The 20,370-nt window shown below is 32.5% G+C and overlaps 2 protein-coding genes across 2 annotated transcripts; one reads left to right on the top strand and one right to left on the bottom strand.

Annotated features, from left to right (window-relative positions):
* Positions 1–3,075: 3,075 nt before the first annotated feature.
* On the top strand, positions 3,076–6,281 carry LOC132945499 (DNA-directed RNA polymerases I, II, and III subunit RPABC4). Its single transcript, XM_061015271.1, has 3 exons — positions 3,076–3,285; positions 3,440–3,532; positions 6,034–6,281. The coding sequence occupies exons 1-3, from the start codon at positions 3,222–3,224 to the stop codon at positions 6,054–6,056; spliced, it is 180 nt and encodes a 59-aa protein (XP_060871254.1). The 5' UTR covers positions 3,076–3,221; the 3' UTR covers positions 6,057–6,281.
* A 9,419-nt stretch (positions 6,282–15,700) lies between these two features.
* LOC132944432 (V-type proton ATPase 16 kDa proteolipid subunit c) lies at positions 15,701–19,552 on the bottom strand. Its single transcript, XM_061013755.1, has 3 exons — positions 18,971–19,552; positions 16,347–16,536; positions 15,701–16,241 (listed from the first exon to the last, which is right to left on the bottom strand). The coding sequence occupies exons 1-3, from the start codon at positions 19,053–19,055 to the stop codon at positions 16,037–16,039; spliced, it is 480 nt and encodes a 159-aa protein (XP_060869738.1). The 5' UTR covers positions 19,056–19,552; the 3' UTR covers positions 15,701–16,036.
* Positions 19,553–20,370: the final 818 nt, after the last annotated feature.

Raw genomic sequence — 20,370 nt, 5'->3', positions numbered from 1 at the left:
ATAGATTCCTATAATAATATTGGCGGTGACCTTTACCTATACGAGACCTTGACTCTTATATTATATGTATTATAATGAAGACGACTTTTAACGATTTACTGACGCATTAGCCGTATATGGCGTATATCTATAGTTATCGCAAAAATTCTTTCTGCTCGTATCGTGTCGATTTGCTGTTTATAATCAGTTAATATAGTTAATACGACAAGTACCTACAAATTTGCCGATATAAAATTCCTATCACCTATTCCTACGCATTTGCGAAAATTACAACATAAACGAATTGCTAAATAACTGAAAATAACAACTATTTTCATATATTATATTATTATATGTATAGCACTGTAGCCCCACTAGGTTATAAAGCCTAACCTAACCGGTAGGTGTATATACCTACCTACCTATATGTATGACTATACCAGCTAAACTTATAATATGTCTTACAGATTACCCAATTAATGGTTAAACTTAAAGTTTATAAATTTAAACTATATTATATGGCCTCTAACGCAGACGACACAGGCACACTGCAGAAATACTTTGCCCCTGAAATGGTATAGCACTATAGCACATATAAGAATTTATTAGAATTTACTATAGCATTTGCAGCTCAAAGTTCAATACAAACTTATTTAAATTTAATTGACAATAACTGATCACACAATATAGTGGCAAATACAAATAAACTTGGTCGGTCAGTTATAAAAAAAAAGTTAATCAGTTCGCTTGCGCATAAAATAAAAATAATTATAATAATTGCAAAAAAAAAAGAAAGATTTTCTAGATCTCGAAGTTTTTTTTTTCGAATTTCCTATCCTTGCTCTATACAATAAAGTAAGTTAAATATTTTTCAGAAATTTATATTTATATTATCCGCAAGCTAACCGGTTAACTTGTTTTCATAACTGACTAACTGGCTATAAGATATTATGATAATATTATCAATGTTTGTAGTTTTTTTTTTTATTATTTATTATTTATTTCAACAACTTCTGCAAATTGCAGTCTCTTACTTGGTCTTATACTGACTTACAAGTTACAATGTATTATTATTATTACTACCTAGGGCCCAGGTTTGAATGTAAACGCATCATTTTTTGGCAAGTTCCATGGGACTATTATAACCTGCAGGAAATGCTTTAAAGTACAAAATCCGTTTCGTACATCAGATAATTTAAAAATTAACTTTTATTTAGAATTGTTACCAATTTAATTTGCTCAAGAATTATGAAAACAAATTTTTTAGGGGTATATTTTAATGACATTATTGCAGTAGAAACGCATATTTTTATGACATTTTTTTGATATATTTTTAGAGCCTATTTGAATAGTTTTTAGGCAATTTAAATCCAGGCCTTAATTATTACCTATTATTATTATGTTATTTTTTTTTTTTTTTGAGGTATTATAATAATATAGGTACCTAATACCTACCATCTTTTATGATTTAAAAACTAAGTAGTTGCCTCCAGAGATTTTTTTCCAATTACCGATCAAACAGAATTTTCCCAATCACTCCACTCCATATTTCGATTTTAGGATTTTAAATTGTAAAGCTGTAAATAGTATGTAAATCGTAAATACCTACCTATACGATCATAGGCGTGTCTATACGGTGTCTGGGCTGCACCTAAAATTTTTGAAAGGTGCCGGTCAATCGAGTTTTAAGTCAGAAGTGTTACAACATTTATTTTTTTTTTTTTAAACTTGATTTTTTTTTTGGGTATCGTTATATTTATCATTTTCTTATAAAGAATGTTTTCCTTACTTCCGAAATCGGAAAAAACCTACTATAAATACTTGAGACAGACGACGACGGTACGATACGCATCTATACGCCGAGGTCCGATCTCATTTTGAACAGAGTATAGGTATTATTGATATTATTGTTGTATTATTTTTGATTTGTAGCTAGGTGGTGTAATCCGAGGCTGTAGATGAATAATATTTCTGAAGTTACTGTAGATTATTATTATAAATATTTCACTGTGGAGGGGGGGGGAGGGCTTAAAAAATTACGGCTTTGGGTGTATCGGGCTTTTTTTAGTTCACTAATAAGGTAGAGCCGGTTATTAGATAGGCTGCCCCTGCCGATGAAGTCTAGTAACGCCCAGGGCCGGATTTAGGGGAGGGCTTAGTGGGCTGCAGCCCAGGGGCCCCCACGAATTCGGGGCCCCCACAATTGTATGATATTTAAATTAGAATACAGAAAAAATATTTTATTTATATTTACACATATTTAATTAAATAATATTGAACTTTTTTTGGACATTTAAAAATTTTTATTTTACTAACTAATAATAGATGTATTTACGTTTATTGACAATGAACGGTCTCTAAAAAGTTAGATAAGATAGTTTATGCCGTCCGCGATCGGTGTGCACCGTCGATTGTAATAATATTAGTAAATGTGATTCTAAATATACACATGTGGGTCTGAATGATATGTCGAATGTCGTAGAAAATATGATGGTTAACAAGAATAATATAGGTAATTCATCGTCAGCATTATGAGATTAGTTTTCGGAAGTATAAAATACACATTACAGACTATCTGTCTGTAGATAAATTATCGTTATTATAAATTATTAATTTATAAATTAAGAAAAGTTCCAGGCATTTAATTTTAATTACTTGACATTATTATTTTTATTATTTTTCATTTAATTACTTACACTTAATATTATGATAATTTTACTTAATATACTAGTTATACTCGATTTGATTGTTTATCATTAAATAGTAGATAATTGTTACTGCTACTAAACATAATAATAAATATTATTTAATAAGTAAAAAAATATATTTCCTTGTTTATGTATAAGGGGCCGCCACAATATATTCCGCCCAGGGGCCACCACATACCTAAATCCGCCCCTGGCACTAACGCCTATGTATACGATATTATTAGTAATCAATTATCAAATTACTAATCATATAATATTGAAATCACACAGACGTACAAGACGGCGCTTTAAATTTGCGCGCGCCATCGATACAACGTCCTTGGAAACAACTACACACGCGCACGTGCGGAGACGATATGAATATCGATTCGGTGATAACGTCAGTGATAAGTGATAACGGTGGTCGGCGTCCGCGGCGGCTGTCTACACTCGCGGCAAATGGCAATGCATTTGTGAAGATCAATTATCGTAATATTATTGTTTAAATACAATAGTTGTCCGTTGTACAACCGTAGACGTAATCCGTCTTACACGATGATTACCGAAGCTGAAACGCCAGACGATGCCCCGAAAAAAGCGCTCATTTACATTTGTGGTGGTAAATATCAAAATGTATTTTATTCGGTGTGTTTCGACAACGACTCGCACGATATTCTGTTGTTTTTGTACCAGCAACCATAGATATTGTGAATTTTCGTTTTTCATTCGATTTTAATATTTGGTTTTTTTTTCTTGTACGCGGACAATGACAGCGTGCCAAGCTGAAAACGAAATGAAACCCAAAGACCCGATCCGATGCAGGGAGTGTGGTTACCGAATCATGTACAAGAAACGAACAAAAAGATGTATCCTTTTGAAATTATAAATAGTTCTAAGACGTCTAATTGCGTGTGCTTAGGTACCGTAACGTATGGGAAATGGGTGGGTTAAGCGAGTCAAGTCTGTAATTACAATTACCGTACTCAAATCAATTGTGTCTGTGTAAAAATTTCATCCGTTAAATTAAATCATTAAGCTACTGTATATGCATAGGGGTAAGACCTAACCTTTCAGTCTACATAATATAATTGCCACCTTTACTAACATTGTATCCAATAAATGATGTAATCGGTTCCCAAACTATATTAGTGTAGTATTAAGCAAAACTGTACATGCAATAAGACAGCTTTTTTCAAATATTTGTTCATGCAATAAAAAAAGTATTTATTTTCAACCATTTTTTTGACCAAACAATAATAATATTTTTGATTTTCTGCCAAACTCTGCTCCCCTGACCAATACTTGCGCCTTGGAGCCGCGACACACAGTTTGAATACCTCTGGTATACACTAGAAATAACTCGCTACTTTTTCCAACTATTGAGTTAATAGTTTAGAAACTTGGATGCAGCTCTCAATCAAATTGTTATATTTTTAAACAAGGCTTTGCACCTATTTTTTTTCTAAAATACTCAAATTAAACATTTCAAAAAATAAATTATAATTTTATTCAATAGGTTTGCTCAAAATTTTGATTTTTTTACAGTTTGGGGGGGAGGGGTTAGTGGAAATGTATTTCTTGTGTTTTAAATTAACATCATGTCCCTATTTGATCACTTAATTTTTCTTTTGTTATAACCTAACTGCTAAACGCACGTCATATTAAATTATTAACACATATTAATTTGAATAATAATGGTTGTTAATATTTAACACCCCAACGTTTGTTAACTTTTTCAATGTTTGAACATCCAAATACATCCACCCCACGAAACCCTAATTAATGATTCAGATATAATAAATGAAATGTATACTATTCTTGAATTTTATTATTGTAATACATTTTAATATATTGATACATTTAGTACTCTTAAATCTCAAGTTTTGTTCAATACGCTATTATATTAATGAATAATGATTGTATTTGTGTAATGTCTTATTTCAGACGAGTTTTTATGTGTTGGCAATAACAGTAACCCCCCCCCCCTCCCCCAATCTTTGGTGTCATCTCACAAAAAAATATTCTTCTCGATCAGATAAATTTTCTATATTAAGTAAAAGTAAATTAACAACATTTAATTGTATTTACTATTTAATGTTGCCTTCCAAGTGACTTAGAGTAATTTATTTTTCTTCAACATTGTTTTTGATTGTCCAATTATTTAGTGTTGAACAATATTATAATCAAATTTACTCAGGGAGTTTGATGCAATCTAATAATATTATCTCTTTTTAGTTTAAATTGTAGTACTATATTATGTGCTTAACATAAAATTTAAAGTCCAATAGTATTTTCTGTTTGTATTGTGATTTCAGATTTTTAAACATATTTTATTCTAAATAATAAGTAAAAAATGAGTTTCATGCCCCAGATTACTTACCCACAATTCATTGTATTTATTTTTGTGTAGTATACAAATAATTTAAATTATTGTATTCATACACGCTAAAAGCTGTATTGTACATTCAAAGTTGAAAATTATTGATTTTTCTTTATATTTGTTTGTATTTCTTTTATCCTGCTTTCTCTTTTTGCATACTTAATAGTATGAATAAATTATTGGTTATTGATGTCTATGTATTCGTTCCACTATAAAATATTTTCTAATTTTATTATTGATGGTTTTCCATTAAAGTATTAAGTAATTAATTATTTAATATTATAAACTTTTTATACAAAAATGTTGAAAAAAATATGCATATAAAATATTATAATCCGAAAGTTCTTTGTATAAATGGACACATTGAGTGTTTATTTTATTCCGATGTCAATGTTTGGGAATGTATTTACATAGTAAAATGTATTAAACGAATTGCCTAGTAATTCCATCTATTGATCTAAATATCTCTGTATTATATTCTACTACGGTTAATATGCAACTTAAATAAATTGAATTTAACATATTTACTAAAACAAATCCAATTATTAATTCAGACCAATCCCTTAAATTATATTATATGTTTAATATAATTATTGTTCTCAATTAGATAATATTACATTTATGTTACTCAACATTGATCAATCAGAATAGAGTTATTTAATTAATAATTTTAACTATAGATTAAATGTTAAGGTTTTTTATTTTACTCGTTCATGTATAATATATATATATATATTTATTCTTTTTTTAAATTATTTAGTTTATGTTAAAACACTATTGTGGGTTATTTATTTTTGTAGTTCCGTTTTGGCTTCTTTAATATTCAAATTAATCTAATAAACTATTTGTTCAAAATGTTGAATATTAATGTAGCAACATTTTCTGGTACTGCATTTTGAATAAAATACATTCTTATATATAAATTGTATTGTGCTTATAATTTAATCTAAACACTTGGTAAAAATTTCCTTAATCAAATTTTTTCAGTGGTTGTTTTCAACGCTCGATGAACTATTTCCAACAATATGAAGTGTACAGAAACAACAATTGCAAGATACTACCAACAATTTTATTTATTAAATTGTGTGTTTTAATTTTGTTGTATGAAAATTATAAGTGTTAAGTTCCATAATATAATATCATGTATTGATTTTCTTAAATAGTGTCATTTTTAAATCAAATATACTTTAAGGAATAAGTAAGTCTTGAATAAAGGAGAACCTTATCAGAATAAATATGTTTTGTAAACAAACTACATTAAATTATTTACACAGACATAACAATAATGAAAAAATTTTTACAGCTATGGTAGCACTATTTTTTGAATATATTGACCTTTTTTTATTTATTGTATTATAAATAAAATACTCACATATTTCTATATGCTTTTGTATCAGTCCATATTAGAGATTCTAGATAATAAGGCTCTCTAGTCCATACTATTTGTATAAACATTTCTATACGACAACATCTGTAAACGGTACTATAATTTATTACTGCTTGAATTGTTTTCTATTTTCTTACGAAAAAGAAAATTGTATCTAACAAACTAAGCAGCCCAGACTTGTATGCATTTAATATTCTTACTAGTCGTATTATCGTACTGTATGCTAAGTAAGCACAAAACATGTATCATGATGGTGTGATTGGAAACACTAAGTCTTTTAGTGAATATTTCAACATTTCATTTTTTTAGAGGATATTTTACAATTGTGAGGTCATATTATTTTTCCTTTTTTATGGCATATTGAATTATTTTGTAATTTAAAATGTTGATTATATAAAAAAAAATTTTAAAAATAAATACTAATTCAGTAGAAGCAAAAAAGATGAATTCAAAGTCTACCAAACCAATTGTCGATTTTATTATTTTTTTAGTTTATAGGTACCTACCATATTATAATTTTGTTCTGCATTATACTTTAAATTTTATATTATTTTTTTTCAAAACTAAAATAAGGTTCACAAAAATAACTGAATGAATAAATATTGGTGTAACTTGTGTTGTATTAGTTTTAAATTCTTTTTTTTTAAAACATTTTTTATACAAAATATTTGGCCATTTTTGAATTTTGATACGATAATGCATATTTTGTAATTTTTTAAAGCATATAAATAAGAGTCCTAGTGATAACCTATATGGACCATATATATATTATTTACCTAATCAATAAATTTATTTTACAAATTAAGTTGTATTACCATGATTATTGTCTTTAAAATTAACCTTAGTCCATCGTAATGTGTAATACTAAATATATATATATATATTTGTAATGATATATATTTAAGGCACACAGATGATGACTTTATACTATATTGTAATATTTAAAATATAAAAAGTTAAATTAAATAGCTACAGTAAGGCATTAAACATTTGTATATTTAAAAAAAATTAATAAAATTAATGAATAACAGTTATAGTCAATAATAATTAGTAATTATTTATAAAATTAGATCTATTCATGAACTAGAACATAATACATAATTTATGACTACATAGTACAGGTCTATGTACCACTAAATTAGGTTTTTTTTTTCTCCAAATATTTTAGTAATCACTAATCAGTAAAATATAATACCATACCTACATGGCGTGTGATCATTCTTTAAAATTTTCTGAAGTGTGTGTAGTGATCAAAAATTATTGAAGTTAATTTATATTATTATTTTACATAATCATACATTTTTTCAACATTGCTTGCATTCTTGTGTTTTTGATATGATGACCAAAGAAAAAAAGTTATAAGTTATTTAACATTTGATTTAAGTTACCTATTTAAGTACCTATTTCCTATTAAGTACCTAATCGAAATTAGGCATTTAAGTTCCCAAAAATTGTTGAGAATAGTGGCGTATACCAGCTCGGTACTGTTATTATTATATTACGAATGTCAAACATGTATATTTTATTATTGAGTATAATTATTATTAGCTAAACATTCAAATAGGTACCTATATTTTAGATCCTGAGAGGAGCGATGAATGTATTGATTAAACAATGATGTGTTATTAATTTTTTTTTGTTTTGTCTGTCATCACCGTTTATCACAGTAAAATTTTTTTATCACAAAAAGGTCGATTATTGCTAATGTAATTTTCATAAAAATGATTCGATTTTCTTCGGCAACATCTTTTCTGATAGGAAAGTGAATCTAGTTGTGACTTTTGGGGGTATAAAGTAAAAAATTCCAAACGGTTTTCAAATTCGTCATGAAAAGCAAACAAAAATTATCAATTTCTATGCACCATAAAATTTTCAAGATATTGCAACTCTTTTTGAGTTATTTATAGGCAAAGACATTTTGCTCTATCAAAAAACTTGAAAATATAGGTAATACAAAACGTTCCTCGTAAGTGGAAATTAAAAAAAAAGTTAAGCGTAAATCCACAGTATTCATCAAAATCACGGAAATTGGAAAATTATTTTGAGTTAGATATTCGTAAAAAATGTACCTTTTTAAATCTAAGACTTGTCAATTGAATACTTTATTTCCTTTAAATTTTTCTTACAAAAAAAAAGTTTACCGGAAAGTCAAATTAATTTTTACCTGTAAATTACCAAATTCTCATACAATGATTTTCTTATTTTTTGTTTTCATACAAAAACTAATAACCATACATAGGTATTTGAAATTTTCATTAAATTTTTATTTTATTATTAAAACCGAAATTTCATATTAAAACCAAGAATAACAGCTTTAATCGTGTTGTTGTCATTTAAAAATATTATTCGTGGGTGCATAAAACTCTTACCTACATATAGGGCTCTGTACGGTCCGTTTTCTTATAGATCGGACCGGACCGGACTGATGCATTTTAACAATGACCAGGACCGGACCGGACCGATAAATTTTAACAAAGACCAGGACCGGACCGGACCGATAAAATGAAAATGAAGCCAGACCGAACGATTATTTTATTACGATAATGATTTTTATTATTCAACGTACATAATATATAAATTACATTATTAAATCAACGTTCAAAAAGCAGATCACTATAGATCGGACAGTATATACCTAATATATAAATTTGAAGGCGGACTGGACCATTTTTTTTTTAAGGATCGAACCGGACCGGACAATTTTTTTTTATTATTTATACGAAGAGACCGAACCACATTAAAGTATAATACACAAAGACCGAAAACCCGGACCATGGTCCGCGGTCCGGACTGGTCTAGACCAGACCGTGCAGAGCTCTAATATACACACAATGAATTTTACCTACTACTGTAGTACCCATCGTACTAATGCCTGTATAATAATAATAATAATAATAATTAAATTACTTCAACACAATATCATCAAATATTATACTCAACTGTTCCCTTTGCCCAAGTAGGTATTTGATTTTGGTTTGAGTACAAGTAAAAAAAAATATATTGTTGTATGTATTCTCAATTTTTATTCGTATTTTACGTGATCAAAATCAAAATATTATAGGTCGGTAGGATGACAGGTGCCTACTAAGTAATATATAATAACTAACGAGAATTTTTAAAGTATTTGAGAATTAGTAGCAGCAACATTCGATTTTAAATACAGATACTTTGGGAGAGTATACCTACCTACGTCCAATTTAAAATAACTATGCTGAAGTACTTAAAAGTATTTAAGTATATATTTTTAAAGTACGTATAGGTATTTGAATATTTTTACTCGAGTACCTACAACTACAAGTGTACAACTGCCTCCATAGCTCCATCCTCGCTGGTCGATTGCGAAATGACAAATAAAAATATTGTATTCTATTCCCAGACCTTGCGGCTGAAAAATATCACTCGCCATCGTCATACCTGTTTATACATGACAATAACAATAATTGTATTATTATTATTATTATAATTACCTATATTATGTACGCTCATTATAATATACAGCAATATGGCTGTAGTGAACAAATGACCCCCAACAGACGAGCAGGAGTGAACGCATCCGGCGTTTAAATTTTACACAACAATGTACAAACTACAACTGTAACTGTTAAATTTATAATATATCATATGGGCCGTGGGCGAATGCCGAATAGACGGAAACGCGTCATCGTCGTAGATGACATTCATATGGCGTACATTCGAACTACGGATATGGCCCGCGGGTAACCATTTTCCTCCGAAAACGAGTTACCGTTTTCCAGTAAATAATAAAACAGTTAATATAAATAATTCGTGCTTATAGCAATAAATAAATAAATATATTCTTTATTATAGGTACCAGAATGCAATCGTCGACGGATGAGTAACCGTAGCGTAACCCTAGCGCCTTACTCTATCTTTATACTACCACATAGTCCAGTCTTGTAAAAGATACTTTTAAAATTGTATTTAAATACAGATACAAATACATCCATTCAGAAAGTATTTCAAATACATTTCAAATACTTTTAAGAAAAAGTATTTAAGAACAAAATACAAATACTTGCCATGTATTTAAATACTTTTTTTATTTTACTTTTTCACTAGTTAGTTTGCTAAATTAATTTTGTAATTACTAATTTAAAATTGTCATGATACATTCACCTAGGTATTACTAGAACTTTTTGTACCACTCTCAATTGTATACTGAAAAATGAAAATAAATAAAACTTGTTATATTATAGAAATTCTTTAATAATAGGTACCTAATTAATCAGTTCTTAATGAAATATAAATGATGTGGATATACAGAGCTTGGGGACAGGAGTTCTCAACAATTATGAAAGAAAAATATTTTTATAATTTATAAATAAAATAGTATAATAATTTTCAAAAAAAAAAAAAGTGACGACCGACGAATAATTTGTTTGAATTTTCAAATACTTTACAAGACTGCCACATAACGTAATAGTGTATGCCCAATACTGCGCAACACTGGCTAAAATATTGGAAGAAAATGGAAACCGACCTTTTTTTTTTTGTGGAGGAAAACGGTATCTCGTTTTTGGAGGAAAATCGAAACACCTACAGATATACACAGATATACACGGATGGATCATGGATGGATGGATGGATGGACCGATGTGTCCATTGGTCAGGAGCATAGGCCATAGATAGCTTCCTGCAGTAGATAGAATAGTAGTGACGTTATACCGCACTACCGCAGTGGCATACGGCACATTAGGGTGCCCATTGTGGAGGGGGGGCGAGAAGGCTATTTATGAGTGCTAGAAATCCAAAACTTACTATATTGCCAAAATAATAATTTTCCAGGAGAAGTGATTTTCTGTATAATATCTTAATATTTCTAATAAAAACAACAGATTTATAATCAGACAATAATCGTTTTTAAAAAGAGGGTTTTTTTTTAAACTTTTTAATAACCAATATATTATTTGTATTTAAATTTTAAAACGATTCGACCGAGTTAAATATTCTAGAGTTATATTTTGAATTTAATTTAAAACTCAATTAAAATACTTAAAATTAATTTTTAGTACGTTTTGAAATAACATTTTTACTCCCCTGTACCTATATACGTATACCTAGGTATAACGCGGTATACCTACAACACTGGTAAAATTACGTTTTGGCATAACATATAATAAAAAGTACGTTTTGGAAATAATAAGTTCATGATTGGTGCCTATTCTTTTAACATATGGGCAATATACCTAGTACGGTTTGCGCGTAAAACTGGAAAAAGTACGTTTTGATTTTCCAAATGAAATTTTATGTATGGGAATACGGAAAAGGTCCGTTTTGGATTAACCAGTCATTTTGAATCGCAGATTGGACCAGGAAATGGTACGTTTTGATCCATTCTGACGACGCCAATAGATGTATCGATGTTTTTTCCATAAGAATAGATATATCCAACCCGATTTTGTCAATATCTAGTACGTTTTGGATTTCCACCCCTTAGCATATATTATATACCTACTTGTTTCAAAATTAATACCATACTTGATACCATAGACTTTTGCGTAGACATCACTTGATCAGTGGACCAATCACTATTTATGTTCGTATACAGTTAATAATAGGTTTTGGAATCTATAGTGTCATTCCCCCCCCCCCCCATCCCATCCCTCGAAAATTACCCCATGGGTGCCCGTGGCACAGTAGCTATACTTTATTTGTAGAAAGTAGCGTAGTTACCTAATGTAGACAAATAGTCCAAAGGTGGGCAAAATGACTGACTCAAGTCAAGCTATAAGGTGCGGGAAAAAATTCCAGGGGGGACTCCATATTTCAGTTTTAAGCGTTCCATCACATAATAATACATTCCATACATAATTTTATGTATAATGTATTTGCGTTTATGTAATTGGTTTACGGTATAGGAGGCCAGTTTTGTGCGCATTTTTACAGTTTAATTTGCGATTAAAAAAATAAAAAAATAATTAAAAGAGTTTAAATAGAATGTGCATAGCAGCGGTGCATATACCTATTAAATTGCAGTGTAGATAGGTTAGGTTAGGAGAAATAGTCGTGACGTGGCGGCGCGATCTCCCCACTCTCCTCCCGAGTTGAAGTCAAATTTAAATATGTAATCAGAAAATAGAATAATTTTTTTGTCTTATCTATATTTATCGCAGCCAAATAAAATTCTACTCTCCCCCACTCCTCCCAACACACAACTTTCCATCGCCAATAAGCATTAACCGCGTAAAATGCATTGATGCACTGTTACAGCTCTACTCCAGCTGCAGTTGCATACACTTGCATAGTTGCATCATCAGTATCAGGCACGTATTATACCACACGGTCAGATTTTTGTCGGACAATTTGTATCGTCCCGTCCGCCGTGCTGGGAAAAGTCGAATTAATATGTTATTGTTTTATTGTTCTGTGTGGACCCTCCAACACGGGGCACAGTGGGCTGAATTTTGTAAAAGTCGGAAAAAATAAAATTACAATTCACGCTTTTTGCAGATAACTCGATTGCCTGTATTCAATAAACAAAACAAACATTTATAAATTTCAATTTTAAGAAAAAGCTCATTTTATAAAACATTTGTTACAAATTTACAACGTTCTGAATTGGACATTTTAAATACCTACTTATTTCAATGAATTGAAACACGAGTTAGCATCCGATTCATCACACAACATGTCACGGCATACTAAATAATACAATTAATAGCTTACCTATTATAAAATTATTGAATGAGTGGTCAAGACAACAGAATACAATGTATATTGTATCAATATCATTATTATAGTGTAAATCCAGATAAGATATAAATATCCAAAACTATACTTATAATTTTTTCACGATTTTTTAATGCTGGTCTATGTATATTATATGATTTAAAAACCAACAAATAGTCAATTGTTTTTAGTCATAATACATTTGTATTACAATGCCAACAATCAATATTACATTATAAAGAAAAAAGAAATGGTCAATTGTTTTTAATCCATTACATACGTCAGTATAGTTATTATATCTAATGCATCTGATTGATGTGGTTGACAGACCATCCGAATTGTTTTTATCGTATGCATATAAAATGATTTAACGTTGAATCCAAACTTAATTCCAAAATTTCAAAAATATTTCAATAGTTTCGTTGTAATTGAAAACCATTAGTTGTGGGGACTTGACATAAAAATATTTGGATTGATTTCAGGCTATTGCCTATTCAAACCACGAACCATTCTCACTGTTCTACCGTAAGGTAGTGTCGACTAAAAAGTTAATTAACAATATTCAATGATACAATAATATGATAGAAATATTATCATTATATAATAATTAAATATTTGTCATTGTCTATCATTGAATTCAAATTTAGCACATCAACTATCGATTACATCTAACCGTTTTTTTTTTTTTAATTCTACAAAATGTCATACGGAGTTATTTTTTCGTGGTAACATATTAATATCGGTACGCCTATACGGCGAAAATTTGCTTGCCTCGAAACCATTACAATAAATTATTATTAGTCGCTAAATCTGCGACATGTGGTATGCGATACGAACCATGTATAGGTACAAACCGCGATGTTCGCCGTGTTAAGTATATTTAGCCATTAGACATATAGATAATAATAATATACCTAACCTATTACAGGTGGCAGACGGCAGTGTATAGCACATCTGACATCCACGTACTAATTTTAAAACGCTGCTCAAAAATGTGTATTGGACACGACACCGACCAGCCAAATAATAATAATTTTAACGAATCGTCGGCCATCCGCGTCCGCTCCGTTTCAACAGGTGGTGGTCGAACGCACCGCGCTATCAGTTTTCGTGGTAATTTTTTTTTACTCGTACACAATTTTTCTACGACTATCACAATCATGCGCGACACACCTTCCCCTTGGCACGCACTGACTGACCACGACCGCCTCCAAAGTCTAAACAGACAAAACTTTGGTAGTCACGACACATGTCGTACTATTATGTCGATTTCCAACCATCGTCTTGGTTGCTGTTGCCGTTCTAGTATATTATCGTATAATATAGCGAGCCGGTAAGACACTTTATAGCAAGATTAAAATATAAAGTCATTATTATAAGTTTCCGAAAATAAAACGAAAACAAATAAATAAACAAACGCAATGATTAACAACAATTTGTTTTATTACTATATAATTGAAATTCCTAGGAAATTTTAGGTATAGAAAATTAGATAGGTTTAATTTACTCCCTTAGAATTTCCTTCAAGTCTAAGTAATAATATATTACAGACTTAAAATTTGTTTTCTTTAAAAACGACTAAAAACAATTGAAAAAAAAAATCGATTTTACTGCATTAAGTGTCTACTATATAACCAAAAAAAAAAAAATATATATATATATATTAAAATAAAATAAAAATAAAACAAATGTTAACCACATAATTTATACACAACTATAATAAAATAAATAGTGGATTTTTTTAAATTTTTTTTTTTTTTGAACAGTTATAATAATAATAGTTACGAATAATTTGATAATGATGAGAAACAATAAACACGCGATTGATATGAATGGAAAATAAACAAATGGGTTATTTGACAGGAGGTAATAATAACTATTTGAACTAACGAACAATAATTTAATGGCAGATTTTTTATAAGTGTTTATATATATATATATATATATATATACATATAAAAGGTATGTATGTACGTATGAATATATAATATCTAATTGTAAGTAATAATAATATACTTCCATTGGATTATACGATTAAATTACAAATACATTGGAATGTTTTAACACGTCTTAGATGCACGCTCACTTAAAATAATTATTAAAAACACTAATAGTTGTTTTAAACTTTTTTTTGTAAATGTATATACTTTCAATTAATTTCTATTATAAAATTTAAAATAACCAGTAACCATGTAAGCCTGCTTTTATTTTACAATAAATGTAAAAAAAAAGAATGATAAAAAAAACAAACAATAATACTTTAACTACGAGTTTTCATCAAATTGTACAGCTACAATATTTGTGCTGAACTGCAGTAATATTAATTTAAATAATTTAATATATTATTATTATTATTATTATTATTATTATTAGTGTACGTTACTCGATAAGATGGAGAACAATCGCACACTTGTCTAAGTTTAGATTGCATCACATCGCATAGAGTACTTAATGTTTGAGGGTGGTCCCCTCTTAGTTAAGTAACATTTAAAAGTGAGAGGGGGATCAATATGTAATAATACAACTCAATGAAACATAAAAAAAAAGTTAATAATAATAATAATAAAACACAAAATATAACGTTTGATACATGAGATGGCCATCATTTTATTTTATTTAAATATACGTATTTAAAATAGTTTTAAGATTATTACTTATTTTGCTACGTGAATGGAAAAATGGTTTAGAAAGCTGGGGTAAGGAAGAATACACGTAACTATTTGGGTGAGTGGCGTAAGGGCACAAAAAATTTGATTTCCTTTCAACTAAAATGTTTATAATAATATGGTAGTATATTGTTTGTATTGACGACAACAACTGGGCATCGTTTGGGTGTTCACGGTTTGTTTGTTTTTTTTTTGTTACAAAAAAAAAAATTTGTTTTGTTTTATATTTATTCAGAGGGAAAATTGTTTATTTTGTGTATAGGTAAATTGCAACAATCAGTCCGTACAATCCCAATACTTCAGCGAAAATTAGGATCAAGATCATTCCTACGAATAATCTGGGCTGTTGGGCCGTGCCTCTGACACCAGCATCGCCAACAATACCAATTGCGAAACCGGCAGCCAAACCACTGAAGCCTACGGAAAGGCCAGCACCAAGATGAATGAATCCCCTATAAAAAACGAAACAAAATGTTAGTAATCCTGGTGTTTTGCGTCAAGTTCATTAGTCCTACATCATTTTTCTGATTTTATCTATACATTTGTTATCAACTCACTTGAACAAGGAGTATTTAGAGGGCTCTTCCAGAGCTCCTGCTATTAGGACAGCTACTACGAGACCATATATAGCAATAATACCAGCCATGACAACGGGAATGATGGATTTCATAATAAGTTCTGGCCTCATTACTGACATGGCGGCAATACCGGTTCCAGATTTGGCGGTACCATATGCAGCACCAAGAGCTAAAAAAAGTAAAATAAAAATGTTTAAGGTATGCAATTACACGGTAAGTAATAATAAAAATATAGAAAAGTACTTTGTGTGTTTAAACAGTATCATTGATAAACACAAATTACCAATGAGATGCGCTCTGTGAAACATTTGTTAAATAAACACTTGGTGAGATGAAACGAGGTTTATGTTTAGATGATTTGTCTTTCAATATTAGAATAACTTCCACAAAATGAAAAGGAATTCATCAGCGACAGTTATAAATAGGCACCCATAATGTAAAAAAGTTGGCGTTTCAACTTCCAATAGCTTACTCTTAAACAACGAGATTACCTAGGTACATATTACTGTGTATTAGCTATATGACATTATAAAACGCGGTCTCATACTCGTATCCTCAACGGTATCAAAAATAGCATACTCCCGCATGTATAAAGATCTTTTTATTAGGTATTATTCATCTATAACGCTCTTCATAATTAAACTTTGCTTATAAGAACCTATTTAGATTATAAGCTACACTCCTACATTTTGTATGAGCCTTTGTTTAAATGTTCATTAAATAAAACACTTGAAAGTCGTTAGGACAATTGATTAACAGTTAAATTAATTAGGTTAAATTACAGTCGTTGTTGGTGTAGTTGTCATGTTCAATTCCTTAATGTTTGATCACATTAAATATATCATTGTACCTAATTACCTGCACCATCAGTACCTAATACTCAAATTGATTTGTAATTAATGAAAAATATAACATTAAGTGTATACTGTGATAATAAGTGATGTATTCACAAAATTGAGCCTTTACCAACAGCGGGAAGAATCTCTACAGCTTTAGCATTGGATTCTGAACAGAAATTCAAGTGATTTTACGACTGTAGTGGTTACATGCATAATTAAGTATAGTCATGTGTTAAGTGGAATGAGGTTAAGTTGTTTTAATGTACATTTTTCATTGAAATATGTTGACGATTTAAACATAGCTTAACCTACTATTTGGTAGATACAAAAAAGCATAAAATGGTCGAAATTCTATAAAAAAAAAATTATATAAAAAGGGTGTGGTTTGTCAAAATTGCAGAAAATTTCATCACATTGTAATATACATGTATGATATGGAAAACTTATGTAATAGGTATATCAAACACACACACACATCAAATAATATTTAAAGACTTTGGACCAACACACACTGTACTCGTCACGATGAGTGTTGTGATCGACGAACAGATAACGTCTAATCTACAGCAAAAGCAACGTGTGTCATCGAGTCAAAGAGTAATGGGAATCGTTAAAATGTTAATACTCTGTGTCATGTTATCGAGCTATGATTTGAGGGAAAATCGAAATTCGCAAAAGGGGTGAAATTTCGGGTAACAGCAGACGGTAGAGATAGATAAGGTTTGTGTTCAGATCGAAATTCAATTAAATGACCTTCACGCGCCGCGCCCATGATTCGAGGACTATCGCACCGGGAATGGTCGGGAACGTGGGCCGGAAAATTCGGAATAGATCCCGAGGGCAGACATTTTACCGGGACAGGAACGACAACCCAAGAGCACTCGGGATGAGTGTTCGAAAAAACTCGACCGGGTCACGCCCATGCTTCGTATGTGGGACACGCGACGCGAACAGGTTGCGGCGGCGGCGGCGGCCTCGAGACGAAAGGCGAAATGACGGATTTTGTCTCGACCTTTACCCGCCCCGTCGGGACCCAGCGAACCCGAATCGTCAACCGCGGGGAGGTTCAGAAAACCATAGAAAACCGTCCGGAAAAAAGACACCCCCTCCCCACCTCGCACAGGTCGAGTGGTTTTGACCGAGTTTTTTTTGGTTTCGAAAGATTTGGTCAGTCAGTCCGTCGGGTCAAAATCGGCGTCACCGCCGGGAGGGTGCTGGGGCCACGGGTTTTTTTCGCGAAATCGATCTCCGTCGAATGCAAAGTGGGTATACACGTCAAGCACTCGAGCGCTACGAGAATAGGAAAGCCTGACACGATCGTCAGGCCACGCCTAAAAAACATCCACTCGTGTGGGTCTTGGAAACGCGTGCGCGCGTAGCTCGGCAGGAAAATTTGTGGGTCGACCCGCCCGACAATCGTGTGGGCCCCAACGGCCGCCACCGACGTAGATCCCTCGTGAGATGGATCCTCAGATCCCGCGCGTATCGACCGTCAGCGTCGGAGGCGGCGGCGGCGGCGGGTGGGTGTGGCGGCCGTGAGAGTTTTTCGATATGGGGCCGCGTTTTTTCGGCGAAAACGCGTGAGGCGCCGGCAGCGCGACATCGATCGAACGCCGCGGCACGGTCCGCCATAAGCGTCGGCGGGCACTGGCCCGGGGTGGTGCCGTCCCGAAGACGGCGTGTGTTTGTTCGTCACCGATAATGACAACAACAACGCAATAATATAACAATAATTGTTATCGTCGTCGTCGTCGTTATACTTACCGCTGAATATGATGGCTGATGCCGCGCCCATGACGCCGAAGAACGGCCCGTAAATCGGATTTGTCTCCGACAAGGAGGTGCTCATGATTGTGCCGGGTGCGTAGGGCGACGGACGACGAAAATCCAAACAGCGACTTGCGACGGCGGTCGGGCGCTAAAGGCTGTCGGTCGGTTGACGCTGAGACGTGTAACGGCGCGGCCGACTAGGTACGGACTCGCTGGCGCGTGGAAAATAGATAAATCCAACCAGGCGAGAGCGGCGCGCGCGAGTTTGCGTGTGTGCTGCGAGTGAGCGAGTGAGTGTGTGTGAGTGTATGTGTGTGTGTGAGTGAGTACGGGTGCGAACTGCGAGAGCGGAGTGAGCGAGCGACGGCGACTGCGACGTGAGACGCGTTCCGCGGTTGATGATAAAAAAAAAATTGACAGACTGAACGCACGGCGGCCGGTTACGAAACCAGTAACTACAACTGACGGGCAAGCGACGGTCGGGCGGCGGACGGGAGTAGGAAACGGTATGGAAAAAAAAACAACGAAAACCAACCGTGACGAACGTAAAACGCGATCGGCGAGTCGGTGTCGAGAGTGGTGGTGTCGGCGGCGGTGGTACCAAGTGGCGCGGCGGTGCGGCGGCGGTGGCGAACACGGCCGTCTGCGGCCTGCAAAACGCTGCTCGGCATCGTCCAAAATGGCCGGCGGCGGCGGCGGTTCTCTTCGTCGACGGCCTCCAAAGAAAGCGCGCCAAATTCAAAACCGTCCACGCCCAAAAGCAGACGCCGTGCCGATTTTTTAAAGGTCGTCCCCCGATGCTCGGTTTACGAACATTTTGATATTTTTTTCGTTTTTTCAACTCTACCGACGTGCGCGCGCACGTCGATCTTTTTCGGGCCCGCTAACCCATGTATGGTTTCGCGTCAGTGCAATAATTAAATAATTGCAGGCGCTTGTTATAGAGGTTTTCGGATAGAGATTATCGGTGTCCGTAACTCTGTCAGTTCGATCTCCGATTTCTCGTCGACATTCGGTAATATAATATTTTCTATGTTCGTGTTGTTATACGTCGTCAGTATCGTCAGTCGATAGCGTATAAATGAGTCATTCAAAATTACATTTTATTGGGATAATAATATTCCCAAAACGATTGTGAAGATTAGGACATTTTCGGTAACGTTCTTGTTACGATTCCTTCGGTAAGCGTATGACGTGTATACAAAAATATAATGCACTCGTCCGTATAAATGATAATATCCACAATAAAATATGTAACGCGGAATCAACGCGTTGCAGCTGTTACTCGGAATTGTTTATCTGTTTATAATTTATGCATGTTTGCAGTCAGTCATTGATCATATTATTATATATATTTTTTAATTTTAACGACTATTATGTGTGTCATAATAATA

The sequence above is a fragment of the Metopolophium dirhodum genome, chromosome 5, assembly GCF_019925205.1.
Source record: "Metopolophium dirhodum isolate CAU chromosome 5, ASM1992520v1, whole genome shotgun sequence".
NCBI classification, from domain to species: domain Eukaryota; kingdom Metazoa; phylum Arthropoda; class Insecta; order Hemiptera; family Aphididae; genus Metopolophium; species Metopolophium dirhodum.
The sequence above is the reverse complement of the archived record's forward strand: the minus strand, read 5'-3'. Positions and strand labels throughout refer to the sequence as shown.

Excerpts from the sequence above, each read along its gene's own strand:
- LOC132945499 (XM_061015271.1), top strand. The coding sequence starts at position 3,222 with ATGATTACCGAAGCTGAAACGCCAGACGATGCCCCGAAAAAAGCGCTC. Across the intron at positions 3,286-3,439 it reads GCTCATTTACATTTGTGGTG|CGTGCCAAGCTGAAAACGAA; the intron begins GTAAATATCAAA and ends GGACAATGACAG. Across the intron at positions 3,533-6,033 it reads CAAGAAACGAACAAAAAGAT|TGGTTGTTTTCAACGCTCGA; the intron begins GTATCCTTTTGA and ends AAATTTTTTCAG.
- LOC132944432 (XM_061013755.1), bottom strand. The coding sequence starts at position 19,055 with ATGAGCACCTCCTTGTCGGAGACAAATCCGATTTACGGGCCGTTCTTC. Across the intron at positions 16,537-18,970 it reads ATCAGCCATCATATTCAGCG|CTCTTGGTGCTGCATATGGT; the intron begins GTAAGTATAACG and ends TACTTTTTTTAG. Across the intron at positions 16,242-16,346 it reads TCTAAATACTCCTTGTTCAA|GGGATTCATTCATCTTGGTG; the intron begins GTGAGTTGATAA and ends CGTTTTTTATAG.